Genomic DNA, 17,331 nt, shown 5'->3' on the forward strand with positions numbered 1-17,331 from the left:
TCTTTAACTAGAACAGCCATTTCCGTCCTCCGTATCCTCAGCTGACGTGCTGCTCCCAGACAGCTGGGCTTCTCTCAGTGTGAATTAAGAATTCCGTCATTGTGAAAGGCGGCTTTTGGTAACCAGCAGTACTTAGGTTCTGTGGTCGAGTTACATAAAATCCCACTCGCCTCTCTGTGCGGTGACTGCCTTCTAAGATTGCTTTTTTCAGACTGATGTTACTGGTAACACCGGCAACACATTAAGTAGTATTTGCCCTGGCGCAGTATCCCGCAGTGGCGCAGTTGTTAGCACGGTTGCCTCACGCCTATTGGACAGGAATTTGAGTCTCTGGCCCAGCTCTGTGTGTGGAGTTTGCGTGTTCTCCCCCAGCTCTGTGTGTGGAATTTGCGTGTTCTGCACCAGGTCTGTGTGTGGAGTTTGCGTGTTCTCCCCCAGCTCTGTGTGTGGAATTTGCGTGTTCTGCACCAGGTCTGTGTGTGGAGTTTGCGTGTTCTCCCCCAGCTCTGTGTGTGGAGTTTGCGTGTTCTCCCCCAGCTCTGTGTGTGGAGTTTGCGTGTTCTCCCCCAGCCCTGTGTGTGGAATTTGCGTGTTCTCCCCCAGCCCTGTGTGTGGAATTTGCGTGTTCTGCACCAGGTCTGTGTGTGGAATTTGCGTGTTCTCCCCCAGCTCTGTGTGTGGAATTTGCGTGTTCTGCACCAGGTCTGTGTGTGGAATTTGTGTGTTGCCCCCCCAGCTCTGTGTGTGGAGTTTGCGTGTTCTCCTCCAGGTCTGTGTGTGGAGTTTGCGTGTTGTCCCCCAGCTCTGTGTGTGGAGTTTGCGTGTTCTCCTCCAGGTCTGTGTGTGGAGTTTGCGTGTTCTCCGCAGGTATGTGTGTGGAGTTTGCGTGTTCTCCTCCAGCTCTGTGTGTGGAGTTTGCGTGTTCTCCTCCAGGTCTGTGTGTGGAATTTGCGTGTTCTCCCCCAGCTCTGTGTGTGGAATTTGCGTGTTCTGCACCAGGTCTGTGTGTGGAATTTGTGTGTTGCCCCCCCAGCTCTGTGTGTGGAGTTTGCGTGTTCTCCTCCAGGTCTGTGTGTGGAGTTTGCGTGTTGTCCCCCAGCTCTGTGTGTGGAGTTTGCGTGTTCTCCTCCAGGTCTGTGTGTGGAGTTTGCGTGTTCTCCGCAGGTATGTGTGTGGAGTTTGCGTGTTCTCCTCCAGCTCTGTGTGTGGAGTTTGCGTGTTCTCCTCCAGGTCTGTGTGTGGAGTTTGCGTGTTCTCCCCCAGCCCTGTGTGTGGAACTTGCGTGTTCTTCACCAGGTCTGTGTGTGGAGTTTGCGTGTTCTCCGCAGGTATGTGTGTGGAGTTTGCATGTTTTCCCACAACTCTATGTGTGGAGTTTGCGTGTTCTCCCCCAGGTATGTGTGTGGAGTTTGGGTGTTCTCTCCCAGCTCTGTGTGTGGAGTTTACATATTCTCCCCATGTTGTCATGGGGTTTTCTCTGGCTTCAGGGACAGACTCCAGACCCCTGTGACTCTGAATAAGACATGCAGGGATGGAACCTAGCATTGCAGAAATAAATTACTTCCTTCTGTTATTATTGGTCCAGAGCTATTATTGGTCCAAGTGCTATCAAATGCTCAAAGAGGTAACCACAGGGAAAACACCGTATTCAGTAAATGCAGAGTGCATTTCTTAGGTGTTCTGCATGTTTCAACATGGGCGTGTGATTGATATTGTGTTGGCCATCACCTTGTAGAAATGATGGAGTACGTCTCATGATTATCTTTGGTGGTTGGGAGACACAGGTACCAATAATCCCCAGGTTTGCGCCTCGGAAGGGGAGTTAATTTATCTGCAGCTTAGTCACCTCCCAGGTGAGTCTGCCAAAGGCGAAAGCTGTGACTGTAAACCAGGGCAAAAGCTGCCTTTTCATGGAACCGCAAATGAGAAAAATGAAATCCGAATCTGCGCTGCCGCTTCTGGCTGGACGAGCTCATCTCTTCCCTAGCAAATGACAGCTCCCATCGCCTCTGTTTCTGTGCAGCAGCGATAATTTTAAATTTGCCAGTCTATTTAATTTCACGTCTATTAGAACCGCTGACAGGTGTCTCGTCTCTTTTTGCTAGACGACGTGCGCGCAGTTCTGCCTGCGACGGCCGCGAGCCGGCATGAAGAGCAGCTGCAGCTCCTCATCCCCAATGATCATTTGCATTTCACAGCGTCTCTCCTCAGGAAGGGGATTCTGATTCCGCTGTCATTACCGCATGGGCGCCTCCGTCGCTTTAAGGTGGTTTTGCCCTGACTCATGCATTGCTGTTTCAGTGTTTGCCATGACATATACATCACTAATTTAAAATCAAATCAGTTTATGAGAAAAAAGCTATGGCATTACTTGTCGACCCACCAGGTGGATTGACATTGTCTACTTCTATTAGTGAGCAGTCTTTATTATACAGTATTTAATGTTTCATTTAATTTATTTAGAGAAAATAATAAAAAGCAGAAGTTTCCTCCTATTTAAACCATGTTTTAATTTATAGTCCAATGCTACATCATTAAATGATGGTTAGAGCAGGACCTTGTACCATGCTGGCAGCTCTCCATCTCATCAAAGGTACCTTCAAACACCGTCATCTCCACTTCATTCGCATCTGTGTTAATGACTGCCTGTCACTAGGGCCCAGGTTGATGGACAAGCAGAACACACGCGCTCATGTAGAGCTCCTGCATCATCTAATGATGAGAAGAGGCGAGAGAAGCTTGCATGCTACAAGCAGGCGCTGAGCCTTTGAAATCCCTACGCTCTTTCAATCACAATTTCCTGTTTTTGTCATTCACGGTCTGCCGGCAGCCTTAAATGGAAAAACATTTTGAGTTAAACTGAGGAGATTTTTGCAACTCTAAAAAGAAATTCTTTGCTTCTCCATGTTGTTGCAAGCCCTTGTTTTGTCTTTAGTGTGTTGTTTAGCCATCCTTCTGCTCGGGAACATTGTTCTGTATTATTGCCTCAAACTTTCGAAATATTACGCAATCCATCTTCCAGCTGTTTGTCCAGTACATGACTATGGGGAGTCTGGAGATTACCCAGTGCAGGGAACAAGGCAGGGGAATACCTGGGGTGAGACCCCAGTCAGTCACAAGGCAGGGAAATACCTGGGGTGAGACCCCAGTCAGTCACAAGGCAGGGAAATACCTGGGGTGAGACCCCAGTCAGTCACAAGGCAGGAGAATACCCAGGGTGAGATCCCAGTCAATCACAAGGCAGGGAAATACCTGGGGTGAGACCCCAGTCAGTCACAAGGCAGGAGAATATCCGGGGTGAGATCCCAGTCAATCACAAGGCAGGAGAAAACCCGGGGTGAGATCCCAGTCAATCACAAGGCAGGAGAATACCCGGGGTGAGATCCCAGTCAATCACACGGCAGGAGAATACCCGGGGTGAGATCCCAGTCAATCACAAGGCAGGAGAATACCCGGGGTGAGATCCCAGTCAATCACAAGGCAGGAGAATACCCGGGTGAGATCTCAGTCAATCACAAGGCAGGAGAATACCCAGGGTGAGATTCCAGTCAATCACAAGGCAGGGAAATACCTGGGGTGAGACCCCAGTCAGTCACAAGGCAGGAGAATATCCGGGGTGAGATCCCAGTCAATCAAAAGGCAGGAGAATACCCGGGGTGAGATCCCAGTCAATCACAAGGCGGGAGAATACCCGGGGTGAGATCCCAGTCAATCACAAGGCAGGAGAATACCCGGGGTGAGATCCCAGTCAATCACAAGGCAGGAGAATACCCGGGGTGAGATCCCAGTCAATCACAAGGCAGGAGAATACCCGGGGTGAGATCCCAGTCAATCACAAGGCAGGAGAATACCCGGGGTGAGATCCCAGTCAATCACAAGGCAGGAGAATACCCGGGGTGAGATCCCAGTCAATCACAAGGCAGGAGAATACCCGGGGTGAGATCCCAGTCAATCACAAGGCAGGAGAATACCCGGGGTGAGATCCCAGTCAATCACAAGGCAGGAGAATGCCCGGGGTGAGATCCCAGTCAATCACAAGGCAGAATACCCGGGGTGAGATCCCAGTCAATCACAAGTCTCCCCACCCCTGTGTTAGACCTTATGTCATGATACTGGGGAATATTGTAGATGACCACAAGAGGGTGGCAAATGAGACACTGTGAGTTCTGCAGGAGATTTACCACCCATCTGTAACTAATCTGTTCTACCTAATCTTTGTTTGGCTTGCTTTGGACTGGTTGGTGTGTATACTCTATTTTCCCCTCTCATGGAGCATTTCATTTCATTCAGTAAAGTCAGTCAGTGTTTTGAATCCTGAAGTTCTTTGTCTTGGGTGCTGCTGCAACTGTTTCACCTTCAATACCCTTAGCTACCTGGGAGTGGATCTCTGGGTTTCAGTGATGCTGTGTGAGTAAAGCATAGTAGATGGAAGGAACATGCCAAACACAGGGATAACATGCAAATGTAACACAGATTTGGATTTTCGACTACGGTTAAATGAGAGAAATGTGAAAAAAAACCTTCAATATCCATCTGTTTTCTATACCTGCTTGTCTTATGTAGGGTCTCACGGGTCCGGAGCCTGTCCTGGAAGCTATATAACCCAGGATATGTTACCCATCGCAGGACAAAACCTTCAACATTTAATGAAAAGGAACCACAAAAAAAAAAAAATCAAATGATATTCAGAATTAGAATCACTTTATTTCACCAAGGCCATTTACATGTCCGAGGAATGTGTTCTGGTGCATGGCCAGACACTTCACACACTTTATGCTGCCATTTCCGCAGGTAAATATAGCGTCTTGGTATTTTGGATTGTGTGCTTATGGACCTGTCTGGGAAATTAGCAGGGCACCTGCCTTAAATTTATCTGCAAATTCCCCTAAGATCCCATATCACAGAAGGGACTAAAAGAAGCCACCGAAATGTAAACAAGGCTGCATTGTATGCAAGTCAGAGATCTAATTATAGAGGAACACAATTCTGGGGAGGGATACAGAGCCGTTTCAAAGGTCCCGAGTCTCCATCAGACGAAAAAATACATAAGCAGCCCCACACTGGCCTCATCAGGCTTTCTCTCTAAATGTATTTGCCGGACAAGAAGGACGCCTCACGGGGAAGCAACTGTGATACAAGCTGTGACAAAATCAATCGCTGAGGTCAGCAGTTGAATTGTTCCCTGTGCTGGTGATGTTCAAGGAGAAACAACCTACAGGGTGTTTCAGAGAGCTGGCCTTTGTCGCTCTGAGCAACAGGGAAGAAGCTGTCTTTGAACAAAAGATAAAGTCAAGCGTAAAGCTTCGATGAGAGTGGAGCCTTTTGACCTGAGAGATAAGTGGTGCAGTACTTCAAAACCCCGTCCATCTTCATCGCCCAACTAATTTAATATAACTTGAGCAATTTTGCAAGGATGCATTGGCATATATTGCTTAGTCACAATCCATACAATTAATAGAAATTTGTCCACCGGCTCTAATAGCTGCCATAGTTGGTTAAACTACGCGTTGACCCAATGACATGAATATTTTTAACTGTTTCTTTTATTTCTGTCAGATGGGTGGCTTTTAAAATATATTTTTGTAATTTAATGCAATAAAATTCCAGACAAAAATATCCAGTAGCTGAATACTTGTTTAGGAAACATCAGCAAGAGCAGTTTCCTTAGTCGTGATGTTTTCCCTTTATGTTAACAGACTTTTTCTCCACAATTTTAACAATTCATGCAACACCCCCCCCCCCCACCCCAGCCCCACCTCCCAAAAAAACAACATAACATCAGTCATATGCATTGACTAGGTAGTCGGGAACAGAGGTATTTACTTTGTGTGGCAGGTAGTAAATGACAGCAGAAAACATGCCAGGACACATGGGACACCTTGCATATCTAATCCTGGTCTCCCGGAGTCGATATTACGAGCAGATGCAGGGCGCGCACGTGCTGCAAGGGCACCAAACGTCTCAATCGCGCCTTAATGGCTTTTACCAAGATGCTTTTATGCTGTGATGGTTTTTTCCCCCTTGGTCGTGATTAGGGCTCTGTGACATTCCGAAATGTACCTGCCTGTTAGAGCTGCCCTCTAGTGTTTATCCAGGGCATTTGCTGTCTTTTCTGTTTCTCCCTGCCCCCCTTTCAGTTCGTACACCATCACACACGCACCACACGCTTTCCCCATCAAAATGAACAGCTCCTTGTCTTATTTACTGATTTTTATTTGTCAGAATGAGATCTTTTGCTGGATGAACTAGAAATAAAGCGTAATTGTCCTTGAAATATCGAATATCCAGCATCTCTTAACTGCAGAGCTTCTCCCATTTTCCTTCTCTTTCCTTCCTGATTATGCAGTATTAATAAATGGTGCATTTTGAAATGATTCGTCCTTACTGAAGTATGCTTTGTGTAATTTATCTGTTCATTGTTGTTAGAACACAATCTATTACTGCAAAATGTATTTAAATTAGGTGATTTTACCTCACAACTCATCTGGACTATACGATTTGGTAATGACCTCGGAAATCCAGAAAACAATGCATCATTAAAATTAAGAATAAGCTTTTTCAAATGCAGACCTTTTAAATTTTAAATGCTGTATATTGTCTCGAAAACCTGCTTGAAGCTGTTTTTAAATAACCCATCCACATATTACTGCAGGATTTCACTGCGACAAAAAACATGTTTCTGCTCGAAAATGCGCTACTTTCACATTTCTTCATTGTTGTTTTAAAAAGTTTTCTCACTTTTATTTAAACAGTAATGAGGCATCTTTTAGCAATCATTTGGTGAAATTCATGCTTTCATGACAGAAAAGCGTAAGGTTAGCCATACCGACAGAAGACTGGATCCTGAATCGCATGTGACCTTGGATTTATCCAGCCAAATTAGAAATGCTATTTATAGCTCCTCTCCAGTAATTGTGTTCATCCAAAGCAGACGCTAACAGATAGAAGTGCATGCTATTATTAGTAATGAGCCTCTGTGCAAACCCAGGGTTTTTACTTGGACTCGGGAGCAGATACTGCTATTATCGTGTGCTTCCCCACTTCTTCTTTTTGGGCCATGCATTGACCAAGATCCATGCTCATTTGACATTAACAGAACTGTGTGTGGTTAGAAAAATACGTATAGCATAACCGGTACTGGGTCGCACTGCAAAGTCTGTCAGTAGAAATGCCCGATTAGCAGCAAACCAAACACCCAAGTACAACAATGAAGGTAGAAGTACAGTATATGACTGCATTATTAAGAGTTTCATATCCCCTGGCTGGCCTGGCAGAATAAAGGGGCAAATAGTGAACAGTAATGTGTCTGGCTATCGCCTGACGAAAGTTCAGCTCTGCTCTGCTCAGATTATAGCAATGGAGACAAAGATGGTGTTTTTTTTTTTTCCATCCCGGAATTTATATTTGACCTGATTGGGGCACAAGCGACGTAATTGTTTTAAACTGGTATCTGTCCTGGCACAGTTTGAATTAATTGATCATAAAACTGTTCCTTTCATTAATATCCAATTTTTATAACTCAAACAAGAGTGTTTGAGCTGAGGATTTTCGCAGCTTAGCCTTTGCGTGGCTTTTGGTGGCAATTAACAGCTGACTAGTAGTCAATTTAGAACACACTGTACAGTCATTAATATACTAATTTAATGGTCCTTCTGCAAGCAGACTTGCAATGATTGAATTGTTATAGATTATGATATATTTGTGGTCACACCAATATATAATGAATGCCATGTCATATAGACCGCAAGGACCGTGATTAGAAGTCAAATACAGCATGTGGCTGAACATGAAGGAGATCGTTTTCTTCCTAAAAAGCCTCCTAAATGAACCATTTACCTAGTTCAGGAATTCCTGACCTTTTCTTTTTTAATGGCCAAATTTCCATGTTTGTTGTTGCATGTGTACATTACTTGCACCCAAAGCAGTACTACCAGAATGCGATACGTATTTATATATGTGGCTCTCACACCCAGTGCCCCAAGAAGTTACAGAGGGGTATAAAGAAAAGAGGAAATACATTACTTGCACAAATGTTTCCTGTCACAAACTGTCCTTATCACTGCAAGAGGATTTTAATTGGAGTTGGGTGTGTTCTGAGATAAGGCTTGGGAAAATGCAAGCCTTCATGGTTATAGAGACAGAAAATATTAGAATATTATGGTTTGAAGACTCGCCTAAGGGGAGCGCGCTGTATGCAGAGTGCAGTTAATCACACTGAAAGTCAAAAGGGAAAAAGATTCAGGTTTCAAACTGAGTTCTGCTGCTGTTCTGTTGAAGATGATGCAGTCAAATCTCCCTTGTTTTGTCTCCTGGCAACATGTGCTTCAGCTGTGATTCCACTGATGTGTGGAACAGCCTGTCTTAGTGAGTTCAGCTGTGATAGGGATTTCTGTGAAGAAGAACATGGCAGGTTGAATAGTAGGAACGTGTCTTCATTTTGCAATGTCTGTAGCCATTCCATAAGATAAAATGTATGGAGAAAGAAGGTGACAGTAGAGCCTGTATGCTTCTCTGTATCAATGAATCAACGAACAGTGCTCTCCACTGCAATAACCACTGCAGTCTTCCAGCTCAAGGTCCCTCACAGGACACACGAGAGAAGAGGCCGCGTTCTGTGAATGTGCCGATTAATATTCATTTTTCCCTCCTCCCTTACCCCAGCATTTAACGCTAAGTTGATGTGTCTGTTTTATTTGTACTTTTTCATTTCATTCTTTCGTTCGCGGTGTCCTTGGTGGCATTGAAACGGGTGCCACTGCAGAGGCTACGCACATGTGGTTTCTGTTTTGTCCTCCCTGCCTGACAGCAAGTGCATTTGTGTTTTTTTTTCGTCCTTGTTATTAGTGTCCTGTCCTTCGCATGTACTCAGTGCTGAAATCATTTTCCCCTCCAGCCCCTGTGCCATGTTCCCCATCTGTGCTCGAGTCTCCCTAACAGCTACGTTTAATTACAGGAGAGAAACAATGACAACTGAATTGTGACGCCCACAAAGAGCAGCTGCTAAAGCCAGTCTTCTCCCACAGGCTTGGACTTCCATGAAGATCTTCACAAGACTGGGACAAGGGAAGGACTAAAGGGCCGGAAGCTGCAGAAAGCCATGGAGAGTTACGCCTGGAACATAACTGTGCTGAAGGTAAAGTGACAACCAATAAGCATTCAGCTGAGAGTGCTGGCCAGTACGATTCCTCAGAGTGGTTACTTTGTAGCTGGTTTGTGGGCTGACATCTGCAAATATCACCAATTCATGATTCATTCATTCAATTCAATTCAATTCATTTTTATATAGCGCCTTTCACAACAGAGTCATCCCAAATCGCTTTACGGGGATGTGTTGTGATACATGAAACATTATTAGAGAGAGTAATATAAAATGGGAAAAAGGAAGGAAAGAAAGTGAATAAAGAAAGCCAGATGACAACGGAGGAGAGGAACCAAAAACTCCCATGTAGGGAGGAAATAAACCTCTGGGGGTCCAAGATGAACTGGCTGCCCAACCCCCCCCGGGCAAATTAACATCACTGGAAACAGAAAAGAGAGGACTTGCTTGCTAAAAACTAGGCATAAGCTGTGATTAAGTCCATCAATGCGTCCCGTTACATGCAGGTAAATGCATGGAAAGGAAACCAACGCATCCATTAATTAATGGAACTCGTTCGCTGTCTCATTGATAGCTGTGGTTTACCTGGCTGCCAGCGGTTGTTCCTGAGGCTGCCTCCCCCGCCCACCGCGAGCCTCTGTTTTTATCACACTCTCGTGTTTACAGTCATCAGCCCCCGAAGTGAACACTGTGTGCCCTGTCACTTCTGCAGAGCGCCGTTCACAGCACGCAGCAAACGCCCTCATCCGTACCCCTCAGCCACTTCAGCTCATTCAGCCTCTCGCTTCCTACTCTCTCTTTTTGCTGCTTTCGTCGTTAGTTGCATTTTTCACTTGCAGAGAGGCTGTCATCCACCACCATGCTTTTCTTGAAAATAACATCCTGAATCGATCTCTAGACAGCAAGCTGCTACCCAGGCTGGTCATTGTCAAGTGTGAAGCACAACGGTGGAAATTAAGGGACGATCTTGATCACTTCAGACTTTAACTGGACCGGCTACCTCATTACCACAAACTTCAGCTCGGTTGGAAAATCGACCCCCGCCAGTGCTGTGGTGTGATCTCCACCATTGTCGGTCACTGTTTTATAGCTCAAATAACATAATAACAAACTTTATGCAATTGATGTTAATCTCATAAAGAATCTGGGAAGGATATTATCCTGGGAGGAAAAGTCACATCAACCGCAGAGCTTTTTATCTGTTGTTTGCCGACAACAAGTGCAGGATTGGTGCCGCAGAGAAGAACATGGGTTATGATGAACATGGGTAACTTCACCTTTGAAATTATCAGAAGATTCATTGAAGTGCTCTGAAAAGGTAAAAAGTTGGGTGACTTTGAGGTCCCCTGCCCCAGAGTGACTCCTCCTTGGAAGGCCATTCTCTCTGGAATGAAATAGCTTGAGTGATTTCGGCTCCTTCCAAAGGCCTACCCATCCTCAAGTTCCCATGCTTTCTGCTGCAGAGGGTCCGTGCCTCAGCTCGTGCCCAGAGAGCGGCTGACAGGAGCCGAGAAATCAGGTTAATCCCAACTGAAGGACTGGCTGGAGAGAGGAAATGTGGGTTACAAGTGTAATTCTGAGGATAAAAAGATGGAGAAAAGACGTAGCAGCCCACAGGAAACCTAGAGTCATTGTACTGTAGTGCTGTCTTTACTGTACTGTAGTATGTCTCCTCTCATATAAGATGTTCTCAGCTGGGCTATGCTGATCTTAAGTAAACCTCTGGTAGCAGCCAGTGTTGCTGATGTTTTACAGCCCACTAGTTTTTTGAAAGTTTGAAAATAATTATTGTCTATATATGCATATCTGTATATGTATATATGTATAGAGCATTAATGATAATATAATTCAACTTTACTGAACACAGCATTAGGATAGCATCGTGCTAACACTATATATATTTAACATAGCATTAGCATAGCATTGTGTACTCTTGTTGAGACCAATCTGACAGTGGATGTCATGCAGCCATAGAGAATGGAATGTGTGCATGCAACCATGTGACTTTGCGGGTTGATCAAACAATGATTTGCGACATCCAATCAAACGTTCTGCAAGCACTTGTACCTTACTGACTTAAAGCCGCACTCTGGGTTCAACCGCTAAAAATGACTTAAAAAAACATTTTTTATAATTAATTGCAAACGCAGTTCCATTTTGTAATTAGAGGGTGCTTGTAACGCTTTGTCTCTAGCTAGCAAAACCATCACCCGGATAAACAGATTGTGAAAAGAACCTTCACGCCTCAGGTGCCTAGACTGATTTGATATTTAAAAAAAAAACCGCATTGATATGAAGGGGAGTCTGCAGATGCAGAGCTTTGACACCAGCATCCAAACACTCAGGTGCGGATCTTCCTATTTTCCTATTTTCATTTAATGCCACGTAAATCTGGGAAGCTCCAGCGAGACTCAGGATGAATCACAGAATTCATCACGCAGGGGTCTGCTTTCACCCACACACATAGGCATAATGAGACCGATAAATCCTCCAGGCGTAGATCAGGGGCGCCCCCACCCCACCCTGCCCCCGCCTCCCACACGTGCTGCCGTCTTTTCAGCTCGGCTGCGTTTGCCCTGCTTGAGCCTGTCAGCTCGAGCTCGTGTCCAGGTGAGAACAGGTGCACATGGCGTAAGAGGTTAAGGTCCTGCTCCCCCGACATGTCAGGGAAACCTCCCCCTCCGATTCTAAATGTAACGAACATGTGGCAGCAGTCAGATCTCGGTCCCCACAGGCCTGTGGTGTCAGAATGTGAGAACGTGACCAGCTGCTTTGTTCATAAAGAGCTTTTCTTTGATTTTTTTTTTTAAATCACCTTAATCAACACACCACTACCATGGAAAGTCTATGAGGGTTTTGCATTTTCCCTCAGTGCAGTGCTACAGTGCCATCTACTGTCTCTGGGTGTGAATAGCAGGTGATGGATGTATTTTTTGCTTCAGATTCTGATAAGTCCCAGCTGTATTCCCAGCGGGGAGCAGTTCTTGAATTATATAAAACAAACTAAAGTAAACCCAGATTTACTCAGAAAATATCCTAGATACATAGTACTTATGACCACATAGTACATAGTACTTACGACCACGCTAATGCAAAAATGTGTCTTACTCGTGTAAGTAAATCTACACTTTACGGTTTCAGTTATTTCATATTTTTTCTTTATTACAAATTACAAGTATTTTTTTGGCTTATGTGTTTTTTGCTTGACGGTATGGAAAGGCAAATCTCACTGTTAATAGTTTACTTTCCTTAATGGAAAATTGTATTGATTTTGCTGCACATGGGATCAGCTAACCTTTAGAAAACTGAAGGATCATTCAGACATTTCCAGTCACAGCATGGTGTGCTTTAGATTGTTTTAGCATTAATAACTGTCACAGTGATCACTGACAAGTGGATTTTTCCTGTTACTGTATCAGGTGTGTTTCTCTGACCTTTCTAAATGCCTCTTCTGCACATGAGACATGACATGTGTCTTGAAACAGAAGGTGTAAGAACAGAAGGGAAATAATGAGGCTGAAAATATTAAGATGGGACTCTGCCCCGGGGACTCCCCAGGACGAGTCACAGCATTCAGCGTGCAACGGTCTGCTTTAACCTCTACACAGGAGCATAATGAGACCGATAAACCTTCCAGGTGCAAATCTGGGGCACCCTTGGTACCCTCCCCACCTCCCAGATGTGCGGAGATCTTAGTGGCTCATGTCCAGGTGAGAAGAGGTGTGTGTCCACAGCATTAGAGATTAAGGTCATGGTCCCCTGACATGCTAGACAAGAATTAGAATTAGGAGATCAGTGGTCTTTATCGACACACCACAGCACACAGTGCACAACAACAAAATGTGTCCTCTGCATTTAACCCATATGTGACAATGTGACATAGCAGGGGGCAGCTAATTCAGCGCCCAGGGAGCAGTGCTTGGGGGCGCTACCTTGCTCAGGGTATCTCAGTGGTGCCTTGCTGGTTGGGGATTCGAACCCCTAACCATTAAGCCACCACTGTCCACCTCTGCCTCCCGTTGCCCCCCGCCTGCATGACGACACTCTGCCCGTGTGCTGCAGGGCCAGGCAGACCTCCTGAAGCTCGCCAAGGAGGAGGCTCTGGACACCTTGCGGCAGATCCACTACGCCGCCCAGTCCTGCGGCCTCAGCAAGAACGGCGCCGCCCCCTCCCCGGAGATGCACCATGCCCCCGCCACACTGGATTCCATTCCCGAGAGCGAAATGACCAGCGACACCGGCTCCTGCTGAAACCTGTCCCGACCCCGAAAGCGTCAAGGTGGACATGCCAGGCACAAAGGAGGGAATTAGGGGGGCAGCATCTCATTAAGGGATGGCTGTCCTCTCACAACCTGAATTAGAGCCTAAGTCCAAGGTGCCGGGCCCCCCCATAAGCTCTCAGGCGCCCCACCTAGCTGCTCCTTCCAAAATTTTTCCCCCAGTCATGGCGCCTCTCAGACTGGGAGTCCATCTGTGGCATCGCAGAGTCAGTTTACACGAATGAAAGAGTGTAAATACAGTCATTGCAGAGTCTGGAGAGGAATGAAAACACTGCCTCTGCTGGCTATTTCTCACATTGATTTTCTTTCTTGGTGCACTTTTGACACCATAGCAGCACATTTAGGTCTGTCCCACAGGACGGATCTCAGAGGGCACCACAGTGCTGCTGCATCCATCGGTTATTGTGCTCCAATAGTGCACCAGTCTAACTGACCTTTTGGAATTAACTGTCACGCGGGTCTTTAATTTATAGCATATGCAGTGACTTATAGTTTCTCTCCAGTGTTCGTAGTGATTTCTGGAAACAATGTGGTGTTTTTCGGCTGTCAGAACAAAAATCTAACATTAGTACAGGATACTGTATCATTCATTTTATTTACAGTTCTGATTACCCTTTCCCCAAACTGCATACCTGTCTATTATTATTATTATTATTATTATTATTATTATTATTATTATTAATGGAATATTGTATCTGTAAACGTCTCAGTTTTGCAACAAATATTTCCTTTATCATCAGTCCTGCATTATCTTCAACCTGTAGTAAATTAACTGTGGCTTAATTGTTTGTTGGTCTTCCTTTTTCGTATTATCAATAATCTAGTCATCGCCATTCAGTTGTAAAAACCCAATAATCGTACCAAGTGACTATAAATGGCTGGTTAGTCTGCTTTTACACATTTTCCCCACCAGGTGGCAGTCATTCCAAAGAGGACATTAAAAAACTTTATCCCAAGTGAAGGAAAGGACAGTGGAAATTAAAATGTGGATTATTGTCATTTATTTTTTTTAATAAATTCCTAAAAAGTGTCCCCCGCTATCCAAAAGCAGAACATAATTGGCTTCAACAAAGCCTTCCAAACGCTGAAATGGCATAAAATGAAAAAGTAGTAACCTTTAGATTTTTGAGCATTCCCAGAACCAAAAAAATAATCTCATACCATTCCAAATAATGCATAAAACTTAAAATAACACTATAGTAAAACCAGGAATTATATGGTAAATACACAGCCTATACAATGTAGAAATAATGTATGTACAGTTTAGATTCGCATACCAGAATCAATACAAAAATGTGTCTCTTAAAGACGGGGATGTTCTGAGAGATGCGTGATTGTGACGTCATAGAGTGTACTTACACAAGCCTAGATGATATAGCCTACTGCACACCTGGGCTATATGGCATAGTTTAAATAACGATAAAAAAATACAGCATAGCTAATACATAAACCAATAATACAGTTATTACCATTATCAAGTATTATGTAATGTAAATTGTGTGCTATACCTTTATATACCCTTTTACTGCCAATGTCTTCAAAAACATGCGCGTGCATTTACTGTAGGAAACGGAAGTGACGTTTTGTCACAGCCATCTGTAAGGTTAGCAAACGTAAAACACTGGATTAAAACGTTAACCTGTCTGGTTGTTGTGAGTTCAGTAACCCCAAACAATGAGTTAAAGATGGTATCATTTTATTACACAGTATGCTATACATATGATGATTTTTGTGTATAAAACAAATGGCTGACTTACGACCAAATCGACTTACGACAGGTCAGTCAGAACCGGTCAATGTCCATTCAGCCACACCCAGTTGCTTTCCGACTCCTGCATGGCTTTTTGAGTTTTTTGATTTCGAATTGGTTACTAGCCCCAGGGCCACACAAAGACACGGCCTTGAAAAATTCTGCTGAATGCCACCCCCCTCCCCCCCCCCCCCCCCAAAAAAAGGTACCAAACCTTAAAACCACCTTCAGACAGTTCAGCAAAGATTTATAAGATAGTTAAAACGCATGCAGATCATACCAAGTTAAACTATCCACCAAAAACTCATAAACATCAATCCAAGTAGCCCTAACCCTTAGGACTGGGAAAATGCACTATTTCTGAGGTCACAGACCATCCCCAAGTTGAATGGAGGCCAAGAGGTGAAAGAATAATATTCAGAAATTCTGGTCTTGCTAATGAATTATCAGGGACTGCGTCAAAGAAGGCATTGATGTGGCCGACAGGGGAGTCCTTCCTGTGGTCTGTGTGGGTCCCAATGAATTCTCTCCTGCCCCTTCGCCAGCTTGGCTGCTGTGCGGTGAGTGTGCTGGTGCAGAATGGCTGCTGTCACATCATCTATGTGGGTGCTACAGTACACAGTGATGGTGGTTCAAGTGGCTCTCCATTTACTCTGTAATGTGCTTTTGGTGTTTTGAAAAATACTGCCTAAATGTAGCACTCTTTCATTCATTCAAAAACGAGCATTCAGGGCTTGCTGCCAGCGCTTTTAGTGCTCTGTTCATTAAGGTAGACTCTTAATGCCGTTGCGACATTTTGTCTTTCCCTTCTCTTCCCGTTCCCTTATTGCAAGTGCAGAAGGAATAATAATTTCCGCAATGCGCTCTCAGTCACAGGGTCAGCCAAGAATGACCATTAGCATTTTCGCTTAATTATTTGTCCTTTGCCCATTGTCCGCCACATACCTTCAGCAGTACTACGGTTTCATCTTCCAATTAAAGCCCAATTACTGCCAGCATTGATCCAAGCAGTATGCTCTAACAAGGGACATTGTAATTAAGAGTCACTAGTAAAAAGATCAAAATATGTAGGTGAATCATTGCTATTTTCACTCTGCCGACCAAAATAAGAGCGGAGCTAATAATGACTGTATCCAGGTGATGGTCATTGGTAGTGATTTTTTCCTACCCTATATTGTCCTCAAAACACTGTAGAAATAATTACATCAACTGCCTATTAAACTTACTGACGTTGTAGTAGGGTATATAAAGAATCAGTCAACAGGCAAGACAAAACAGAGGAAGTGCAGAAGACAGATTTGCATTTGTTGGGAAATGAATCGTGTGTTTTCTACACTCTAAACCAAGATGGGACCTTCTATATCCAAGGTAAGACAAACCTTCTTAGTACCCCTGGTATGCACAAAAAGGCGGTAAAAAGCCGTGCAATTTACCTCATGCTAGAGAAGGGCACAATTCTCAGATTAAAATTCAGTCATTTTGTACAATGCTTTCTACTGAAAAACCAATTTGGAGTAAATCCGGTAATATATCAAATTGTGAATACTTTTGTGGTATTCGGAAAGAAAAAAATTGTTAAATTTGTAATTCTGAGACAATAATAAATATTTTGGGCTTTTTGTACACAGACAAACTTGGAGTACACTGAAGAGTAAAGGTTGGGGGACACAGTGGTTAGCATTGAAACTTCACACATGCTGGGTTGTGAGGTCATTTGCTGGCTACTTTACTGTATGTGTGAGGAGTCTGCATGTTTCTGTCGATTTACACTGAATTCCAGAGTGTCCCCTGATACTTCTATGGTAGCCTCCTTGCTTCCCATGAGAAAGTAATGGGCAGTGGGAGATTAGTTTATAATGGCATGTGCAAAAAAAATGTACCTTGAAATACTTAGACCTGCATTATCCACACTTCTTTTCTATTCGCTTGGCTCCCACAGAAACTCGCCGCTTCCTTCCTAATCACTGTGGTGTTATACTTTTCTGGTGAAGCCAATGAAATTCGCCCCTTTTGCAAGGACAGAAGCTGCCCATGCCGCCTGTATGACCTCCTTCGCGGTGCGGGCAACCACGGCGCTGGGATCCTGACGCTGGGAAAACGCAAGGCTGGCCAGCCGAACTTCCAGAGCCGCCTCTACCGGCTCCTGCATGGCTCGAGGGACCAATCACAGGGCATTCTCACCTTGGGAAAGAGGGACAGCGTGG

At 44.5% G+C, this 17,331-nt stretch overlaps 1 protein-coding gene across 2 annotated transcripts in view; it reads left to right on the plus strand.

Moving 5' to 3' along the window:
• Nucleotides 1-14,160, plus strand: part of LOC125742623 (inactive phospholipase C-like protein 2) — a 77,213-nt gene extending 63,053 nt beyond the window's left edge. For both annotated transcript variants that reach the window (XM_049014803.1, XM_049014805.1), the window contains exons 5-6: nt 9,024-9,133; nt 13,160-14,160. In XM_049014803.1, the coding sequence (XP_048870760.1) occupies nt 9,024-9,133; nt 13,160-13,348 (299 nt within the window). In that variant the 3' untranslated portion in view covers nt 13,349-14,160. The remainder of the gene's footprint in view (nt 1-9,023; nt 9,134-13,159) is intronic.
• Nucleotides 14,161-17,331: the final 3,171 nt, after the last annotated feature.

Source organism: Brienomyrus brachyistius, chromosome 5 (assembly GCF_023856365.1).
Source record: "Brienomyrus brachyistius isolate T26 chromosome 5, BBRACH_0.4, whole genome shotgun sequence".
Taxonomy (NCBI): Eukaryota; Metazoa; Chordata; class Actinopteri; order Osteoglossiformes; family Mormyridae; genus Brienomyrus; species Brienomyrus brachyistius.